Source organism: Electrona antarctica (genome assembly GCF_951216825.1).
Source record: "Electrona antarctica genome assembly, chromosome: 12".
Taxonomy (NCBI): domain Eukaryota; kingdom Metazoa; phylum Chordata; class Actinopteri; order Myctophiformes; family Myctophidae; genus Electrona; species Electrona antarctica.
The window spans coordinates 46,304,833-46,322,149 of NC_136793.1; the positions used below are offsets into that span (position 1 = coordinate 46,304,833).

Consider the following 17,317-nt stretch of genomic DNA (forward strand, 5'->3'; position numbering starts at 1 on the left):
TGTGCTAAAATGGACAGATGCATCTTTGGAGGTGTGCAGTTTAGTAGAAGAAAACACCGGGCCATCCTTCTAAGTGCTTTATTGGGGACCATCCTTCTGAGTGCTGTACTGCTTTACGAGTTGAGGCCACGTCACAGACTACCACGAGAATACTCTCCGCCGATGATAGCTGAGGAGTCCCTGCCGTACTCTCCGCCGATGACAGCTGAGGAGTCCCTGCCGTACTCTCCACCGATGATAGCTGAGGAGTCCCTGCCGTACTCTCCGCCGATGATAGCTGAGGAGTCCCTGCCGTACTCTCCACCGATGATAGCTGAGGAGTCCCTGCCGTACTCTCCACCGATGATAGCTGAGGAGTCCCTGCCGTACTCTCCGCCGATGATAGCTGAGGAGTCCCTGCCGTACTCTCCACCGATGATAGCTGAGGAGTCCCTGCCGTACTCTCCACCGATGATAGCTGAGGAGTCCCTGCCGTACTCTCCACCGATGATAGCTGAGGAGTCCCTGCCGTACTCTCCACCGATGATAGCTGAGGAGTCCCTGCCGTACTCTCCACCGATGATAGCTGAGGAGTCCCTGCCGTACTCTCCGCCGATGATAGCTGAGGAGTCCCTGCCGTACTCTCCGCCGATGATAGCTGAGGAGTCCCTGCCGTACTCTCCGCCGATGATAGCTGAGGAGTCCCTGCCGTACTCTCCGCCGATGATAGCTGAGGAGTCCCTGCCGTACTCTCCACCGATGATAGCTGAGGAGTCCCTGCCGTACTCTCCGCCGATGATAGCTGAGGAGTCCCTGCCGTACTCTCCACCGATGATAGCTGAGGAGTCCCTGCCGTACTCTCCACCGATGATAGCTGAGGAGTCCCTGCCGTACTCTCCACCGATGATAGCTGAGGAGTCCCTGCCGTACTCTCCACCGATGATAGCTGAGGAGTCCCTGCCGTACTCTCCGCCGATGATAGCTGAGGAGTCCCTGCCGTACTCTCCGCCGATGATAGCTGAGGAGTCCCTGCCGTACTCTCCGCCGATGATAGCTGAGGAGTCCCTGCCGTACTCTCCGCCGATGATAGCTGAGGAGTCCCTGCCGTACTCTCCACCGATGATAGCTGAGGAGTCCCTGCCGTACTCTCCGCCGATGATAGCTGAGGAGTCCCTGCCGTACTCTCCGCCGATGACAGCTGAGGAGTCCCTGCCGTACTCTCCGCCGATGATAGCTGAGGAGTCCCTGCCGTACTCTCCACCGATGATAGCTGAGGAGTCCCTGCCGTACTCTCCACCGATGATAGCTGAGGAGTCCCTGCCGTACTCTCCACCGATGATAGCTGAGGAGTCCCTGCCGTACTCTCCACCGATGATAGCTGAGGAGTCCCTGCCGTACTCTCCACCGATGATAGCTGAGGAGTCCCTGCCGTACTCTCCACCGATGACAGCTGAGGAGTCCCTGCCGTACTCTCCGCCGATGATAGCTGAGGAGTCCCTGCCGTACTCTCCGCCGATGACAGCTGAGGAGTCCCTGCCGTACTCTCCGCCGATGATAGCTGAGGAGTCCCTGCCGTACTCTCCGCCGATGATAGCTGAGGAGTCCCTGCCGTACTCTCCGCCAATGATAGATGCGGAGTCCCTGCCGGTCTGCTCGGCTCTCATCCGCGGAGAGCTTGTGGGCAAGAAAGATGAGATTGCTCAACTTCTACCACCTCAGGAGAGGCTATCGGAGGAGTTTTATCGTAGCACGACAAAGTACTGCCAAGCATACAAGGTCATGAGGGGCTTCATCGCAGCGCCACTCAGCGCAGAAGAGCGAGACTTCCCCATCGCCTACCCCATGTCGATTCACGGCGACGTGGAGATGTTTGAGCGGCTCCTGCGCACCGTGTACCACCCGCAGAACGTCTATTGCGTGCATGTGGATAAGAAGTCGGCGGAGGGGTTCCAGGAAGCTGTGATGGCGATCGTGTCCTGTTTCCCCAACGTGTTCGTCGCCAGCAAACTAGAAAGAGTGTCCTGGGGAACCTGGTCCATGACGCAGGCCCATTTAAACTGCATGGACGACCTGCTGAAGTCCCCCGTCGAGTGGAAGTACCTGCTCAACACGTGCGGCGCGGACCTCCCCATCAAGACCAACGCGGAAATGGTCCGGGCGCTGAAGATGCTCAACGGGCAGAACAGTTTGGAGTCCGAGGACGTGCCGGACGCCAAGAAGGTCCGCTGGCAATACCACCACAAAGTCAATACTGACAATGGTTACATCAGTAACATCGCCAGAGCGGGAATCAGGAAGACACCCCCACCAATGGTCACCAGAGAGTTTGTGAAACACGCGCTGGAGAACAAAGAGGCTCAGAACTTCATGGAGTGGAGCAAGGACACGTTGGCACCCGAGGAACACCTGTGGGCCAGTCTGAACAGGCTGAGCTCCCTGCCTGGGTCGGTGCCGGCCCACAGAAAGTACCACCGCTCTGACATGACCGCCATCGCTCGTCTTATGCACTGGGGCGGTCATCATGAGGGTGTGTACGGGAGCGGCGACCTCCACTGGTTGTTTCAACCCCGGCACCACCAGCTCATGGCGAACAAGTTTGATCCACAGGTGGACAACATTGCCATTAGATGTGTCGAGGCGATTCTCCGTTTCAAAGTGTTGAAAGGTTCCCAGTTCGAATCCGGGCTCCCCCAGAGTTAGTGTCAAAGTGTCCTTGGGCGAGACACTGAACCCCTAATTCAGTGGTTTTCCACATTTTTCATATCTAGGCCCATTATTACTTGCGCGAGCAGAGCGTGTGCAAGTACTGTCTGGCAGGTATATCTCTTTGTATCCTACTGTCTGGCAGGTATATCTCTTTGTATCCTACTGTCTGGCAGGTATATCTCTTTGTATCCTACTGTCTGGCAGGTATATCTCTTTGTATCCTACTGTCTGGCAGGTATATCTCTTTGAAAACATTTAGTGCTACTGATTGTGCGCGGGGGGACGACACTTAACACATCTTCTCTGCCCAAAATGTAATTCCTGGAAACGCCACTGCAATCAGGGTGCGTATGTCGGTGACACCCTCGGCCAATCAGGGATTGTGAATTGGTTTTGACAGGACAATAGAATTGTTATACTTCTTTGCAACACATCGTCATTTGTGGAAAGGAATTTTGTTTTCGATTGGTGTAAGTTTTATTTTAAATGTTTGTTTATGGGGGGGGAATCTCACTCAAGCCAGCCTGAGAAGCAAATCAGCCAACCAATCACAGGCAGCAGGCATTCTGATTGGCCAGTATGAGATGATGCATGATGTATGATAAGAGCTGATAATTCCGCTAAATATGACGTAAATTAAACATCAAAACATTAAACGCCATTGACATTGAACGGAAAATTTACGTCATATGTAGACGAGCAATTCAGTTAACCAATCACAGGCAACAGGCATTCTGATTGGCCAATGGCCAGTATGAGATGATAAGAGCTGATAATTTAGCTAAATTTAGGAATTCAGGTCAAATGTCCGCTAAATCTTGTCCCCACACGTCTCAATATCTGCCATTGACAATGAAGGGAGAAATTACGTCAGAATTCCGCTAAATATGACGTAAATTAAACATCAAAACATGTCGATTTGCTCAGACACATCACGACGTAAATTCTCCATTGTCAATGGGAATTTAATATTTGTAACACGGAAATCTACATTAATAGCTGAATATAGGAGGTGCTAGCACCCCTCAGAAAATATAAATAAACCAGAATTAAAAACTTCCATCAATAATATAAGAGACATTTTTCAAAATAATTTCATACATACATAAGAAAATCACACCCGTGTGAAGTGAGGGGCGCTCTTATCATCATACATCATCTCATTCCGGCCAATCACAATTTCCGTCCTCACTTATGTCTTCAATGTTTGTGTTTAGACAAACACTCAAAGCTGGGAGGGGCTAGCCGCCGCTAGTGCCCATCAAAAATCTGAGAAAGTCCATTAATAAAAAATGTAAAAAAAACCACTACAAGGTTGTAAATCGGCTATTTTAACTAGTTTGGGCCTTTGGGAGACATCAACGATCTCTATTGGGTCATCCTTCTATCATTCCATTCTCACAAAGACAGAAATAGAAGAACACACACACACACACACACACCACATGCGCACGCACACACGCACGCACGCGCGCACACACACACACACACACACACACACACACACACACACACACACACACACACACACACACACACACACACACACACACACACGTGCGTGCCTGAATACAATTTCTAGCTCTTTATTATAGCCAGTGTCTACATGCATCATGTGTGAATCATAGTGGCAGCTCTTCATGTTGGCCTTGTAACTGTTAACATGCAGAGTATTCAGAAGATGCTAAACGACATATCTAGGCCAAGGTTATTGTACTTTAGAGTGTATATATGGAGTCCAGCTGAAATGTGGGTTTCAATGTTCTCTCTCTCTCTCTCTCTCTCTCTCTCTCTCTCTCTCTCTCTCTCTCTCTCTCTCTCTCTCTCCCCTTCGGTAGTCTGTCAGGCGAATGGAGTTATAACAAAAACCCTAGCCATGTGGGTCGCCCCCAGTGTAGGTACCTGATTTCAGGTATACAGGTATCTCTGCCTTACTTGACTTGAATTAATTGATTCATCTCTCTCTCTCTCTCTCTCTCTATCGCACGCACGCACGCACGCACACACGCACGCACACACACACGCGTGTGCGCACACACACACACACACACACACACACACACACACACACACACACACACACACACACACTCTTAATCACTTCACTCATCTCTTTAAGTAGGTTTTTACGGGGGGCCATCTGGCCAAGGTGCCACTGTGCTCATCATGTGTACGGTAGAAACCTCTTATCTCCAACTTGAGATGTGTTTTTATTTCCTCTGTACATTAACGCCCCCCTACTCGACCATACTACAGCGTCATACAGTAGCACATCCACAAGCTCTGTTTCCACAACTGTGTTTGGATTTGACTCGTGAAAAGCAACAGTTTCTGACATATGAGGAGGTTTCAGACGATACAGTGTGGGGGCCATAGTTGAAATGGTGAAAATAGCCGATCTACAAGCTCACCACACGTTGGTGTGAGCTATTGTTTTTTTTCCTAAATATTTTATCCCACGATTTTGCAACTCAGTTTTTTCACCCAGTGCCAATTATCTAATCCTGGGTGCTACGCTTCCTCTGCCAACCTGGGGGGGCAGCGGACTGACCTCATGCCTCCTTCCATGCATGAGAAGTCCAAGCTGCTTCTTTTCACCTGACAGGGGGGAATTTCCCTGGCCGGACGTAGCGCGTGGGAGGAACACGTTATTCCGACCAGTCCCTTTCCCCTCCATCAGGCGCCCTGGCTGGCCAGGGGGAGGTAGTTTAGAGACCACGATTACTGCATGTTTTTGTGAGGGTACTTACCCTAGGGGACACGGGGAGAACATGCAAACTCCACACAGAAAGGCCCTTTCGCCAACCCCACCTCGGCCTCGTGGTGTGAGCTATTGTACATCTATTTTCACTATTGCTGATATTTAATGAATGATAGAATGTCCAAAAATGACCATACGGCAATGCATTGATAATAATGAAAATATACTTTGTGGTTTGTACTTTTGAATAATTAAATATGTTTAAAAGCATGATCATCAGGTATTATTATTATTATGTGTGTGTGTGTGTGTGTGTGTGTGTGTGTGTGTGTGTGTGTGTGTGTGTGTGTGTGTGTGTGTGTGTGTGTGTGTGTGTGTGTGTGTGTGTGTGTGTGTGTGTGTGTGTGTGTGTGTGTGTGTATTATTATTATATGAGGAGGAAGTTTTTCAAAAACGTGTACGGTATTTGTTAAAGTGGATTAAGAGCGTCTGCTAAATGCCTAAATTGTAAATTGTAAAGTCATTTTTATTGGACATGCACACCAGTGCCCAGTGCCCAGTGCCCCGTGCCCAGTTCCCCGTGCCCCGTGCCCAGTGCCCCGTGCACAGTGCCCCGTGCCCAGTGCCCCGTGCCCAGTGCCCCGGGGTCTCCTCCCAGCGGGACATGCAGCGAGGATGTCATCACTTGTACAGTAGTTGAGTAATAGCTGACCAGGAGTATCTGTACTTTGACTCAAGTACTGGTATTTGAGTACTTTGTCCACCACTGGTACAGTAGAACAAGGCTTCCCAACCATTACAGGCTGCAACCCGCCAAAATATATTTGAACTGGGGACCCCCAAAATAATCATATTTGAACTGGGGACCCCCAAAATAATCATATTTGAACTGGGGACCCCCAAAATAATCATATTTGAACTGGGGACCCCCAAAATAATCATATTTGAACTGGGGACCCCCAAAATAATCATATTTGAACTGGGGACCCCCCAAAATAATCATATTTGAACTGGGGACCCCCAAAATAATCATATTTGAACTGGGGACCCCCAAAATAATCATATTTGAACTGGGGACCCCCAAAATAATCATATTTGAACTGGGGACCTCCCAAAATAATCATAATTGAACTGGGGACCCCCCAAAATAATCATATTTGAACTGGGGACCCCCCCAAAATAGTCATATTTGAACTGGGGGACCAACCACCCCATCCAAGCACTTGGAATTGTAGGCATTACATTTTGTTTGACTCGGTTCCACAGAATAATGTGAATTCCACATAATAAAATAGCCGAACTGCAAGCTTGTAGATCATCTATTTTCACGATGTGATTTTCCTGCCGTTGGCGTGATTGATTGGCTTGGGTTTTTTATTGAGTCACTTCCATTATAAGCACAATCTTTAACGAGTTTTACTCTGAATTGAAGTTCAGATTGAGGTGACTGAACAGAACATGTTAGCTCATTAAACAAATTGTCGCTACTTCGAAGTGACAATATGAACGCTTCTGATGTCTTTTAAAGTTACGATGGTCACATTTGCTATAGGCGGTTTTGCTTCCTAGTTTTTGGGGAGATCAATGGGGCCTTCAAAATAAAATACCCCTTTTCTACGGCTGCCGGTGAGGGACATTAGACTGAATTGCGGGAGGCAGTCAAAGTGTTAAAAGTCATTCAATTGTAATTCTTGAAATGTGCCGATATTCATCTGGGGAACCCCACAAAAATAATTTGGGGACCCAGTTTGGGAACCACTGCAGTGGAAGCCAGGAAAGTGGAGTATAGGGATGCTCAGAAAAATGAATAAATAAGTAAAACGAAATAACAAATGTCCAATAAGCTAAGCCGTGTGTGTGTGTGTGTGTGTGTGTGTGTGTGTGTGTGTGTGTGTGTGTGCGTGTGCGTGTGCGTGTGCATGTGCGTGTGCGTGTGTGAGTGTGCGCGCGCTTGCGTGCGCGACACTGAAAAACAAAGCCAGTGTGTGAGTGTTTGAGTGCAGAATGCAGTTGATCTGACATTGTCCATGTTTTACACACACGCGCACGGCCACACGTGCACTCACACACATCCACCCACAAACGTGCACATTGGCCATTATTGCCAGCTGTGATTAGAGAGGAGCTGTACAATCTCTCTCTCTCTCTCTCTCTCTCTCACACACACACACACACACACACACACACACACACACACACACACACACACACACACACTGCTGTCAGCCCTGACAGAGCAGCAGTCTCTGTGGCAGCATGGCCCGAGGCTTTTGGCACGATGGACAGGACTGAAGTTACCTCCTGTCCTGCACACCACGGGTGGTGCGTGCGTGCGTGCGTGCGTGCGTGCGTGCGTGCGTGCGTGCGTGCGTGCGTGCGTGCGCGCCTTCTACTGTCTCCATCTCTCTGTATTGTCTCTCAGGGGTTAAGCGCCTGCTTCCTCTGACTACACCTGCGTGCTGAGCTCCTCCCCGTCCCTCCTCCCATCGCCCCAACCCCCCCACCCCCACCTTTATTTTACCTCCCCCTCCTCTCCAAGAACCGGGGCCATTGTGGGGACACTAGCGTCGGGTGTTGGGTTTGTATTGCCGCGTCGCGCCGCTCCCCCCCCCCCCCCCCCCCCCCCCTCCTCCCCAGCGGCCGGCCCCCACCGCCACCACCGTGCGCGGAGGCGAGAGAGAGGGCTGTTATTGCCCGGGGGACGGCAGGCCTCGGCGACTCTTCCCTCCAAACAAATTTGCTGGTAACTTTATCTGCAATTGGGCCCTGAATTGGGAGCAAATAGAGGCAGCTTTGTGCTCGGTGTCTCGGTGGGAAGGGGTGTGAGGGCACGGAGGCTGGCTGGGGGGTTGTTACTGTGTGTGTGTTTGTGTGTGTGCGTGCGTGCGTGTGCGTGTGCGTGTGCGTGTGCGTGTGCGTGTGCGCGTGTGTGTGTGTGTGTGTGTGTGTGTGTGTGCGTGCTGGGGGAGGGGGGGGGGGGGGGGGGGGTTGTGTGTGTGTGCAGGGGAAATGATACCGGCTCTTTTATGTCGGGCAAAGTAGGACTCTTATCAGGGAAGAGAGCCCCAGACAAGGCAGCTACTTCTAGAAGAAACTAGAGCACCTATCACCTGCTTTGCATTTAGATAAAAATTCACCCCGCTGAAAAAAAAAAAGAAAAGAGGAAAAAGTAAAGGAGGAGGGGGGTCACCTATTGGTATGGTGTGTGTGTGTGTGTGTGTGTGTGTGTGTGTGTGTGTGTGTGTGTGTGTGTGTGTGTGTGTGTGTGTGTGTGTGTGTGTGTGTGTGTGTGTGTGTGTGTGTGTGTGTGTGTGTGTGTGTGTGTGTGTGTGTGTGTGTGTGTATGCTGGTGTATGAGAAAATGTATTTGTAGGAGTGCCAGTCTAGGCACACACACACACACACACGTGCACACTCGCATGCACGCACGCACGCACACAAACGCATGCGCGAGGACATTGCACTGAAGATACCTTTCTACATACTATAGGAACAGGCACGCCTCAACTTTGGGTGTCTCTACAAAATTGCTCCTGCGACTCCCCTTTGTCTAAACTCTTGAAAGTTTTTCAAGTTTGTCATTGCCGACAGGCAAGGCGTGGCTTTTTCAAAGACACAGCTATCTTCTCATGTTTTTGTCTTTTTCACCGCTCAACATGAATGAAGGTTGAAAACCTACAGTGGCACATTGAATAACAAGTTCAGTGTCTTAGTCACCAGAGAGAGAGAGAGAGAGAGAGAGAGAGAGAGAGAGAGAGAGAGAGAGAGAGAGAGGGATGGATGGAGAGCGTCAGAGCGACTTACCTGATGAACGGCACTGACGTGCTTGATGCAGAGAAGGCAGTCTCACTTTTCCTCAAGTTCTCAGCAAAAACCCAAACGTCAAAAACAATTTATAGTCTGCACTTCACTATTACTACAGACCGAAGGGCTTCCATCCATCCATCCTGCTGCTTGCTTGGTTGCTTGGGCCTCCACTCTGCTAACATCCTTATCAAGCCATCAAAACATCAGCTTATGGTCTGACCACCGGGGGGCAGTGCAGGACCACGGAAAGTACCGATGGCAGCGTTGCTCCCGGTCACAAACAGGACATGGGCTCCATTTCCACCCCAGCACTGAACTTAACAAGGACTGCTGGTTTGCTATCTGGCAACACTTAGTGCCAGCATGGAAATTGATGTAACAGAGATAAAGGGAGAGCTCTCTCTGAAATCCAAACTTCTTCTTCTTCGGCTTCTCTCTCTCCGCTGAGACAGAGCGAGGGAAAAAGTCAGCCGTGTGTGTGTGTGCGTGTGTGCGCGTGCGCGCGTGCGTGCGTGGCCAGGCCGCTGAATGAATACCACCCTCCCACAGTCCACAGTGGTTCGGACTGCACAGCCCGTAAAGACACGCATTAGGCTATGTTTGAAACAAGTCTCGCCTCCACCTCTATATTAGCAGATGATGAATAATCTTTAGAACTATTTGTGTGTGTGTGTGTGTGTGTGTGTGTGTGTGTGTGTGTGTGTGTGTGTGTGTGTGTGTGTGTGTGTGTGTGTGTGTGTGTGTGTGTGTGTGTGTGTGTGTGTGTGTGTGTGTGTGTGTGTGTGATACAGATACAGATACAGATAATACATAATCGCACACACATCAAATCCAAAGACTACTTTAATTTAGTTACTGTCTTTCAGTATTGTTGATAATATGATGTTTGAGATATTCTATTCTCATTAGAATATTATTTTTGGCTCCAAAAATAGTATCATGTTCAGCAAACCTTTTTAAATTGACTTCCAGATCTGATTTAGTAATATAAGTGTGTATATGTATATATATATATATATATATATATATATATATATATATATATATATATATATATAGTTTTTATTTATGTATTTCTTTTTATCACTTTGCTTGAATATACACCAATATGTTTTGCTTGATAAAGTCTTAGGTGAATCATTTTGATTCCACATTGTAAAACAATCAGAAGTTTAGTCCACTGCCATTAAATTAATTAATTTCACTTCATTCTGTCCCAAAAATATATATGTTTTGACAATATGATTACAAATAAGATAAAAATCATACAAAGTATAGCAGTTTATTTGAAATTCATGACAATTCACAAAATTCACAAAGCACTGATTCTGTGTGCGTGCGTGCGTGCGTGCGTGCGTGCGTGCGTGCGTTTGTGTGTACGCGCACCTTCCTTTTGCGTTTTCTGTCTCTCTATCTCGTTTTCTTTCTTTTTTCACCCTTCGATCCAACATGTTTTCATCCTTGTCTTCATCTGTTTTTCACTCGTCCGCCTCCTCCCTTCCTCTGGTCGCTGACCTCCCCCCTCCCTCCCCCCTCTCTCTCTTTCTCTCTCTCTCTCTCTCCCTCTCTTTGTCTCCCTCCTCCCCAGGCAGAGGGCTGGCTATCTGGGATAGGCAGCGTCCATGCAGTGGGGTGGGTAGCTGTGCTGTGCTGGTGAGGACTAGGTCCAGGCACTGCGGCAGGCCGGGCCCCCCCCTTGCTTTCTTTTTTTCCCCAGCCGGGAGGCAGGCATGCTGGGGCAGGGCTGGACACTGCTGGGGCCTGGGTGTCCGCTTCCTCCAGCTGCCAGTCAAAGCCTAGCCCTCAGCTAGAGTAGCCGAATGGAAGGCTGGAATGGAAAGGGAGGCGTGGGGTGGGGTGGGGTGCGGGGGGACTAGGTTAAATAACCCCTGGGCGAATGGAGGAGAAAGCGAGATGGACAGAGAGAGAGAGAGAGAGAGAAAAGAGAAGGGAGATTCAAAAGGGTCTTTTAAGTGCTTGTATAAACATTAGGAGAGAGAGAGAGGAATGGGTATACATAACGATGGTATCATAATAGAAATGTCTCCTTAGACACTGTGAGAAATGGGAGAAGCACAAACCAAATATGTTTATACTGTGTTATTTATATGATCGGGTCCGTGAGTGTTGGAGAGAGAACATTTTGATGTGTTTATGTAGTTATTTATAGCCCCAAAATCAAGGACCCCCTTGAAAATGAGATGACGTGTCTCTCTCAAGGGGCTTATCCTTCTGATGAGCGTACTAAAAAAATATCTGATCCAAGATAAGTGAGGCTGCACCATATGTTTGCGTCTTTGTTGCCGGATTGCAGTGTCATGTTTACAAATCCTAACTCAATACTTGCGGGTTCTAAGTGAGAATACTGCATGATCGACGTACTGTAAGTGCACAGACTAGAACATGAAAACTGTCCCCCTCAAACTATGCCCCTTCTCTAAGTCGTAACCTAATGGTGTGAATTAACATAAAAGTGAGTTACACGGTAACACATGCTCAAATTGCACCTTTCTAAACTAAATGTGCTGTATATATTGAACATAGCCTCAATTGCACCTTCTTAAACTAAATTGTGTTGTATATAATGGAACATAACCTACTGTGGCGCTGTTCACCAAAGGTTTACCTATAACTTTGCTACAACAGGGAAAACATGTACATATGTTACCATTTTTCTTTTTTACTCTTTGCTCGCTCTTTCTTGCACTCTTTATTCTATCCCTTTGTTTGCTGTGCTTGCTGTGTTTTTCTGTTGTTTTGAATGTAACGCTCATCTACGTATGCCGCTGCATTGTTTGAAGGAAGCCAAACAAAAACAAGTTTTACTCTTATGTACCTGTACACAAGATGCAACAATAACGTACAAACCTTGAATGAAGAAATTAGTGTAGCGTGTCCAAGTGTGTGCGTGCACTTGTATCTCGCCTGTATGAGACAACGCATGTATGATGTGTGGTATTAACATTCGTTCTTGAGACCAGCTCAGGGATAATAACAATGAGATACTGTAAATGCAACGTGTGTGTGTGTGTGTGTGTGTGTGTGTGTGTGTGTGTGTGTGTGTGTGTGTGTGTGTGTGTGTGTGTGTGTGTGTGTGTGTGTGTGTGTGTGTGTGTGTGTGTGTGTGTGTGTGTGTACTCGTTTGTGTCTCAGAAAGACGAGTTCTTCTTCATTACGTTTTTATTGGTGTTGGCAGGGTCGCCGCGGCCACGTCCGAAGAACATACCTCGCCGCGAGCAAACTGTGCACACAATGCTCCGGACGTTGCTGTTTCTGCTGTTGTCGTGTTAAAAAAAACAACAACATCTTTGTTTGGTTTTGGTGCGTTTGGTTTGTGTCAGCGACTGTCAGTTCATGTTACCTTGTGAACGTTGCCCGTTTCTAGCTTTTATAATGTGGGATGCCGGCGCTCTCGCAAACAGGCTAGCTTCCAGTGTTGTCCAGATTTTGTGAGAGATACATAGAGTCAGTGTTGTTTTTGGCAGAACATTTTAATTTTAGTTTCAGTCATAGCCTCTTGAATAGTTTTCATTTAGTTTTAGTCACATTTTAGTCACCTGGAATGTTTTAGTGTGAGTCTAGTTTTAGTCGACTAAATGTCATACGAGTTTAGTCGACTAAATCTACAGTCGACTAAAATGTATTTTAGCGGGCCTTGATGTTGTCGTAATGACTGATTTTACACTTGCTGAAAATAGCCGATCTACAAGCTCACAACGCGTCGCAGCATGCAACCAAGTGTAAAATGACTAGTCTGTCTAGTTTTTAGCTGTTGACGAAATTGTCAATACATTTAGTCTTAGTTTTAATCATCATAGCTTAGTTTTCATTTAGTTTCCATTTAGTTTTCGTCAGTGAAAAAAGGTAGTCTTAGTTTTAGTCGACAAAAACAACACTGCATAGAGTACAGTAAGAGTAAAGCAACCAGGCCTATAAGGAAAGCAAAGCCCAAAAGAAGCGACTAATAGACCACATGAGCATTTTAAACCTATTATACTGCATACATCGGATATATTTGAAGATAGCCGATCTACAAGCTTGTGAACTTGTAGATCTGCTTTGAAATAAAATGTGGAATATTTCGGAAACATTCTAACAACACAAATCTGGTACAGTATACGTGGTTCCCTGTGCGCGTGCGCGCATATGCATGCGTGTGCGTGCATGTGCGTGCGTGTCTGTGTGCCAACTGAGACCAGTTTATAACGCCACAGTTCAAATCTTGTGTGTGTGTGAGAGAGAGGGAGAGAGAGAGAGAGAGAGAGAGAGAGAGAGCGTGTGCGCGCGCGCGTGTGTGTGTGTCTGGCATTGCACTGGGATTACGACAATAACAAAATACCTTTGGACACGCTCTGTAAACCTGCTCTGTACTCATATTAACCTTAGACTGGATACGACACTGGCAAGATCCAGTATCGCTTGACTTCTTTGTTTCACTCTCCGTGTGTCTCTGCACACTCGCATGTACGTATGTTCGCACGCACACACACACACGCACGTGCACACGCACGCACACACACACACACACACACACACACACACACGCGCGCACACACATGACACGACACGCAAACAAACACAAAGTAGCACTGAGTCTAAAGAAATTGTTTTTATTAGGAAATTGTACCTCTTTTCTTGCTGATGCTGTCCAACCAAACACAAATTAATCATAATTGTTATTGAGGGACTGCGGTTCTCGGACGGAGCAATAACTCATCTGCAGTCTTATGTTATGTTATTTTCCATTTCCATGAGAGTTGCACCATCAAAACCGTGACCCCTTCTTCTTCCAGTGGAAATCCTCCTCCAACAACGGGGGAGTAATTAATTTCCCAAAACTTAACCAGCCTGTGTCCATCACAGCCTTGATTGTTTTATTTAGCCATTTATTTTATTCATTTCTATTTTATTTATTTTTTTGCTTAGATTCGAAGTAATGAATTGTGTGTCCTTGGAATTTTGATGAATACGATGTGTTTCGCCAGGAAAAGATTGAGTGTGTAAAACATGACTGGCATGCTCAGCATTTTGTTTTTAATTCCTACAGAGGTTTTTATCCATCATGAAATAAATCTAAAATTTGTATAAATATCTTTTTAAGAAGGCATTCCTAACCTTAACCTCAGTAAATGTATGCCTACACCTAACCTTAGTCCTAAACATAACCTCAGTAAATCTATGCCTAAACCTAACCTTAGTCCTAAACATAACCTCAGTAAATCTATGCCTAAACCTAACCTTATTCCTAACCTTAACCTCAGTAAATCTATGCCTAAACCTAACCTTAGTCCTCCTCCTAAACATAACCTCAGTAAATCTATGCCTAAACCTAACCTTAGTCCTAAACATAACCTCAGTAAATCTATGCCTAAACCTAACCTTAGTCCTCCTCCTAAACATAACCTCAGTAAATCTATGCCTAAACCTAACCTTAGTCCTAAACATAACCTCAGTAAATCTATGCCTAAACCTAACCTTAGTCCTACTCCTAAACATAACCTCAGTAAATCTATGCCTAAACCTAACCTTAGTCCTACTCCTAAACATAACCTCAGTAAATCTATGCCTAAACCTAACCTTAGTCCTACTCCTAAACATAACCTCAGTAAATCTATGCCTAAACCTAACCTTAGTCCTACTCCTAAACATAACCTCAGTAAATCTATGCCTAAACCTAACCTTAGTCCTAAACATAACCTCAGTAAAACTATGCCTAACCTTAACCTTATTCCTAAACGTATTCTAAAACATAATTGCTCAGACTCTTCTTCAACAAAGATGGCGAAAGCAAACGTTCTTCCTTGGACTGTGCTTATACATGAACACATGTGTAAGGTACAGAACACTGACGTCCTTAACCCAGAAAGCTAACCACAGTCAAATAAATACGAGAACGTTTCGCTTACCTTTTTGTTTTAAAGGCTGTGTGGTTTGACGTGGCTGCCAGGTATTATCTTCCCTTTTAAGCTAAACTTTTTGTCTTGCCTTTTTCTTCTCCAATTGTACCGTCGCATTGACGCGCGACAAAATGAGACCGAGCGAGTCCATCATTTGCAATTTCATTTTCCCACAAAAAGAAATATCTTTGTGGACGGCTATACGGTACTAAAGAGGCTAAAGAGGGGCCTGTCAAGATGCAGAGAACGGGGTTAATTTTCAGCCGGCTATACTCTTCTTGTTTGGCTGATGAGAGGGGAGGTGTAGGGGTTAGCGTGTTGGCAGATGGGAGCAGAGGAGGATAGAGATGGGTCAAGGCAGGCTTTGGGAGCGTGATGGAAGGTATTGGCGTTTGGAGTGACAGGGTTAGGGACTCGGGGTGTGGGGCTTTGGGAGGTCAGGGCACGTGGGTCGGGGGGTGGGGGGGGGGGAGCGTGGAAGGGGTCAGTGACGAAGCATCACTGTCTTAAAAAAATCTTGGCACCGGCACTTCATCCCCACTCTCCACCTTTCCTTCTCGAAGGCCCGGTCCAGGGATCCCCCTCGAGGGGGTCCGTACGGGGCAAGGGGGATGTTGAACTGATAGGAGGCCCCTGTATGGTTTCCACACAGCTTCGGGTCGGGGTGGTGCTGCTCGGTTCATTGCGCTTTGTCTCGCGGCGCTTGTGACTCTGCATATGAATGTGTGAGAACGTGCGCCGTCTTCAGGTCGCACACATATGTGGTCGACGACGTAGCGTTCCTCTTCTCTCATGAGTAAAGAAAAAAAACCTCTCCCGGGTCAATATGAGGCCGTATATACCGAGAATGTATACGTTCAGGGATGTATACCGGGACTGTTTCCTTTCTGTTGTCTGTTTTCTTATTTCTTTTGTTCGCAGGTTTTCACTCTTTTATTTCTCTCTCTCTCTCTCTCTCTCTCTCTCTCTCTTCTCTCTCTCTCTCTCTCTCGCTCCGTCTCTCTAGCTGTTTGTCGTCGTCGTTTGGAACTTTGAACTCTACATGATTCCGCTGGCGTTGCTACTGCCCTTAGCCTGGAACTATGTCCTCATCGCGTCGGGGAGGGATAACAGACAGGACGTGGTGAGTGAGTCGCCATCCATGCACCCGCCCCATACTGTATCCATCCACCTCCCCCTGTCTTCTCTCTACTGTAATTGCCTCCTCCTCTCTCCTGAAGGCCAGAACAATGGCTGGATCCTATTGTTTGTTTGGACTTGGCGGTTCTCAGCACCGGGTCCTTGGGCCGGGGGGGGGGGGGGGGGGGGGGGGGGGGGGGGGGGGGGGGGGGGGGGGGGGGGGGGCGTTGTGTAACTCTGAGACCCTTTCACGGGTCAGTTTGGTTGCATTTGTGCACTCCCGGAGTTAATTAAGCACCGAGGATTCTTATATTGCAGATTTGGGTTCCAGTATAGTCGAGTTCCGTGATTCTCAAACCTTTTTTCAATTCGAGGACCCTCAGTTTGATAATCCACGGACCCACATGTGATGCTATTATTATTTATATATAAATATTTCTATCTTTGGTACCCCAATCTGCACTGTAAATAAGGGTCCATTTGGTTCCACTCTCAGAGTCAAAGGACCTGTTCAATGTCCATTTGTTGAGGAACGGTGCCCTACTCGCCTCGTTTTTGTCTTCCATGCATAGTACTGTTTACATTATCACACACATTCATTACATTTTTGTGCTGGGGCTTTATTTCTCTGTCTGTTGTTGTTTTTTCTTTTCTTTTATCATTTAAAATGTAAGAACAATGTATTCATGCGGTTTGTATAATATTGTGAATAGAGTCGAGGACACGAGCAGCATGTTTTGGCACAGATGAACATAACATAACATAACATAACATAACATAACATAACATAACAACATAACATAACATAACATAACATAACATAACATAACATAACATAACATAACATAACATAACATAACATAACATAAATAACATAACATAACATAACATAACATAACATAACATAACATAACATAACAACATAACGTTGCTGTCCAAAACTTTTTTTTAAATCATTATTTAAAAAAAACTAAAAATAGGACATGTGCACAACAATGCTGCGCATGCATCACAAAGCGTTGTTTTGAGCGACCCGGTTTCTGATAAACTCTTACAGTTATCAGCGGTTGATGACACACTCCCAACATCTACCGCGGCGATTGCAAAA

At 46.8% G+C, this 17,317-nt stretch overlaps 1 protein-coding gene across 1 annotated transcript in view; it reads left to right on the forward strand.

Moving 5' to 3' along the window:
* The window catches only part of mctp1a (multiple C2 domains, transmembrane 1a), a gene marked incomplete at its 3' end in the record, with an annotated part of 149,746 nt that overhangs the window by 93,783 nt on the left and 38,646 nt on the right, over positions 1-17,317 (forward strand). Inside the window, exon 11 of the mRNA XM_079517003.1 lies at positions 16,097-16,213. Coding sequence (XP_079373129.1) covers positions 16,097-16,213 — 117 coding nt within the window. The remainder of the gene's footprint in view (positions 1-16,096; positions 16,214-17,317) is intronic.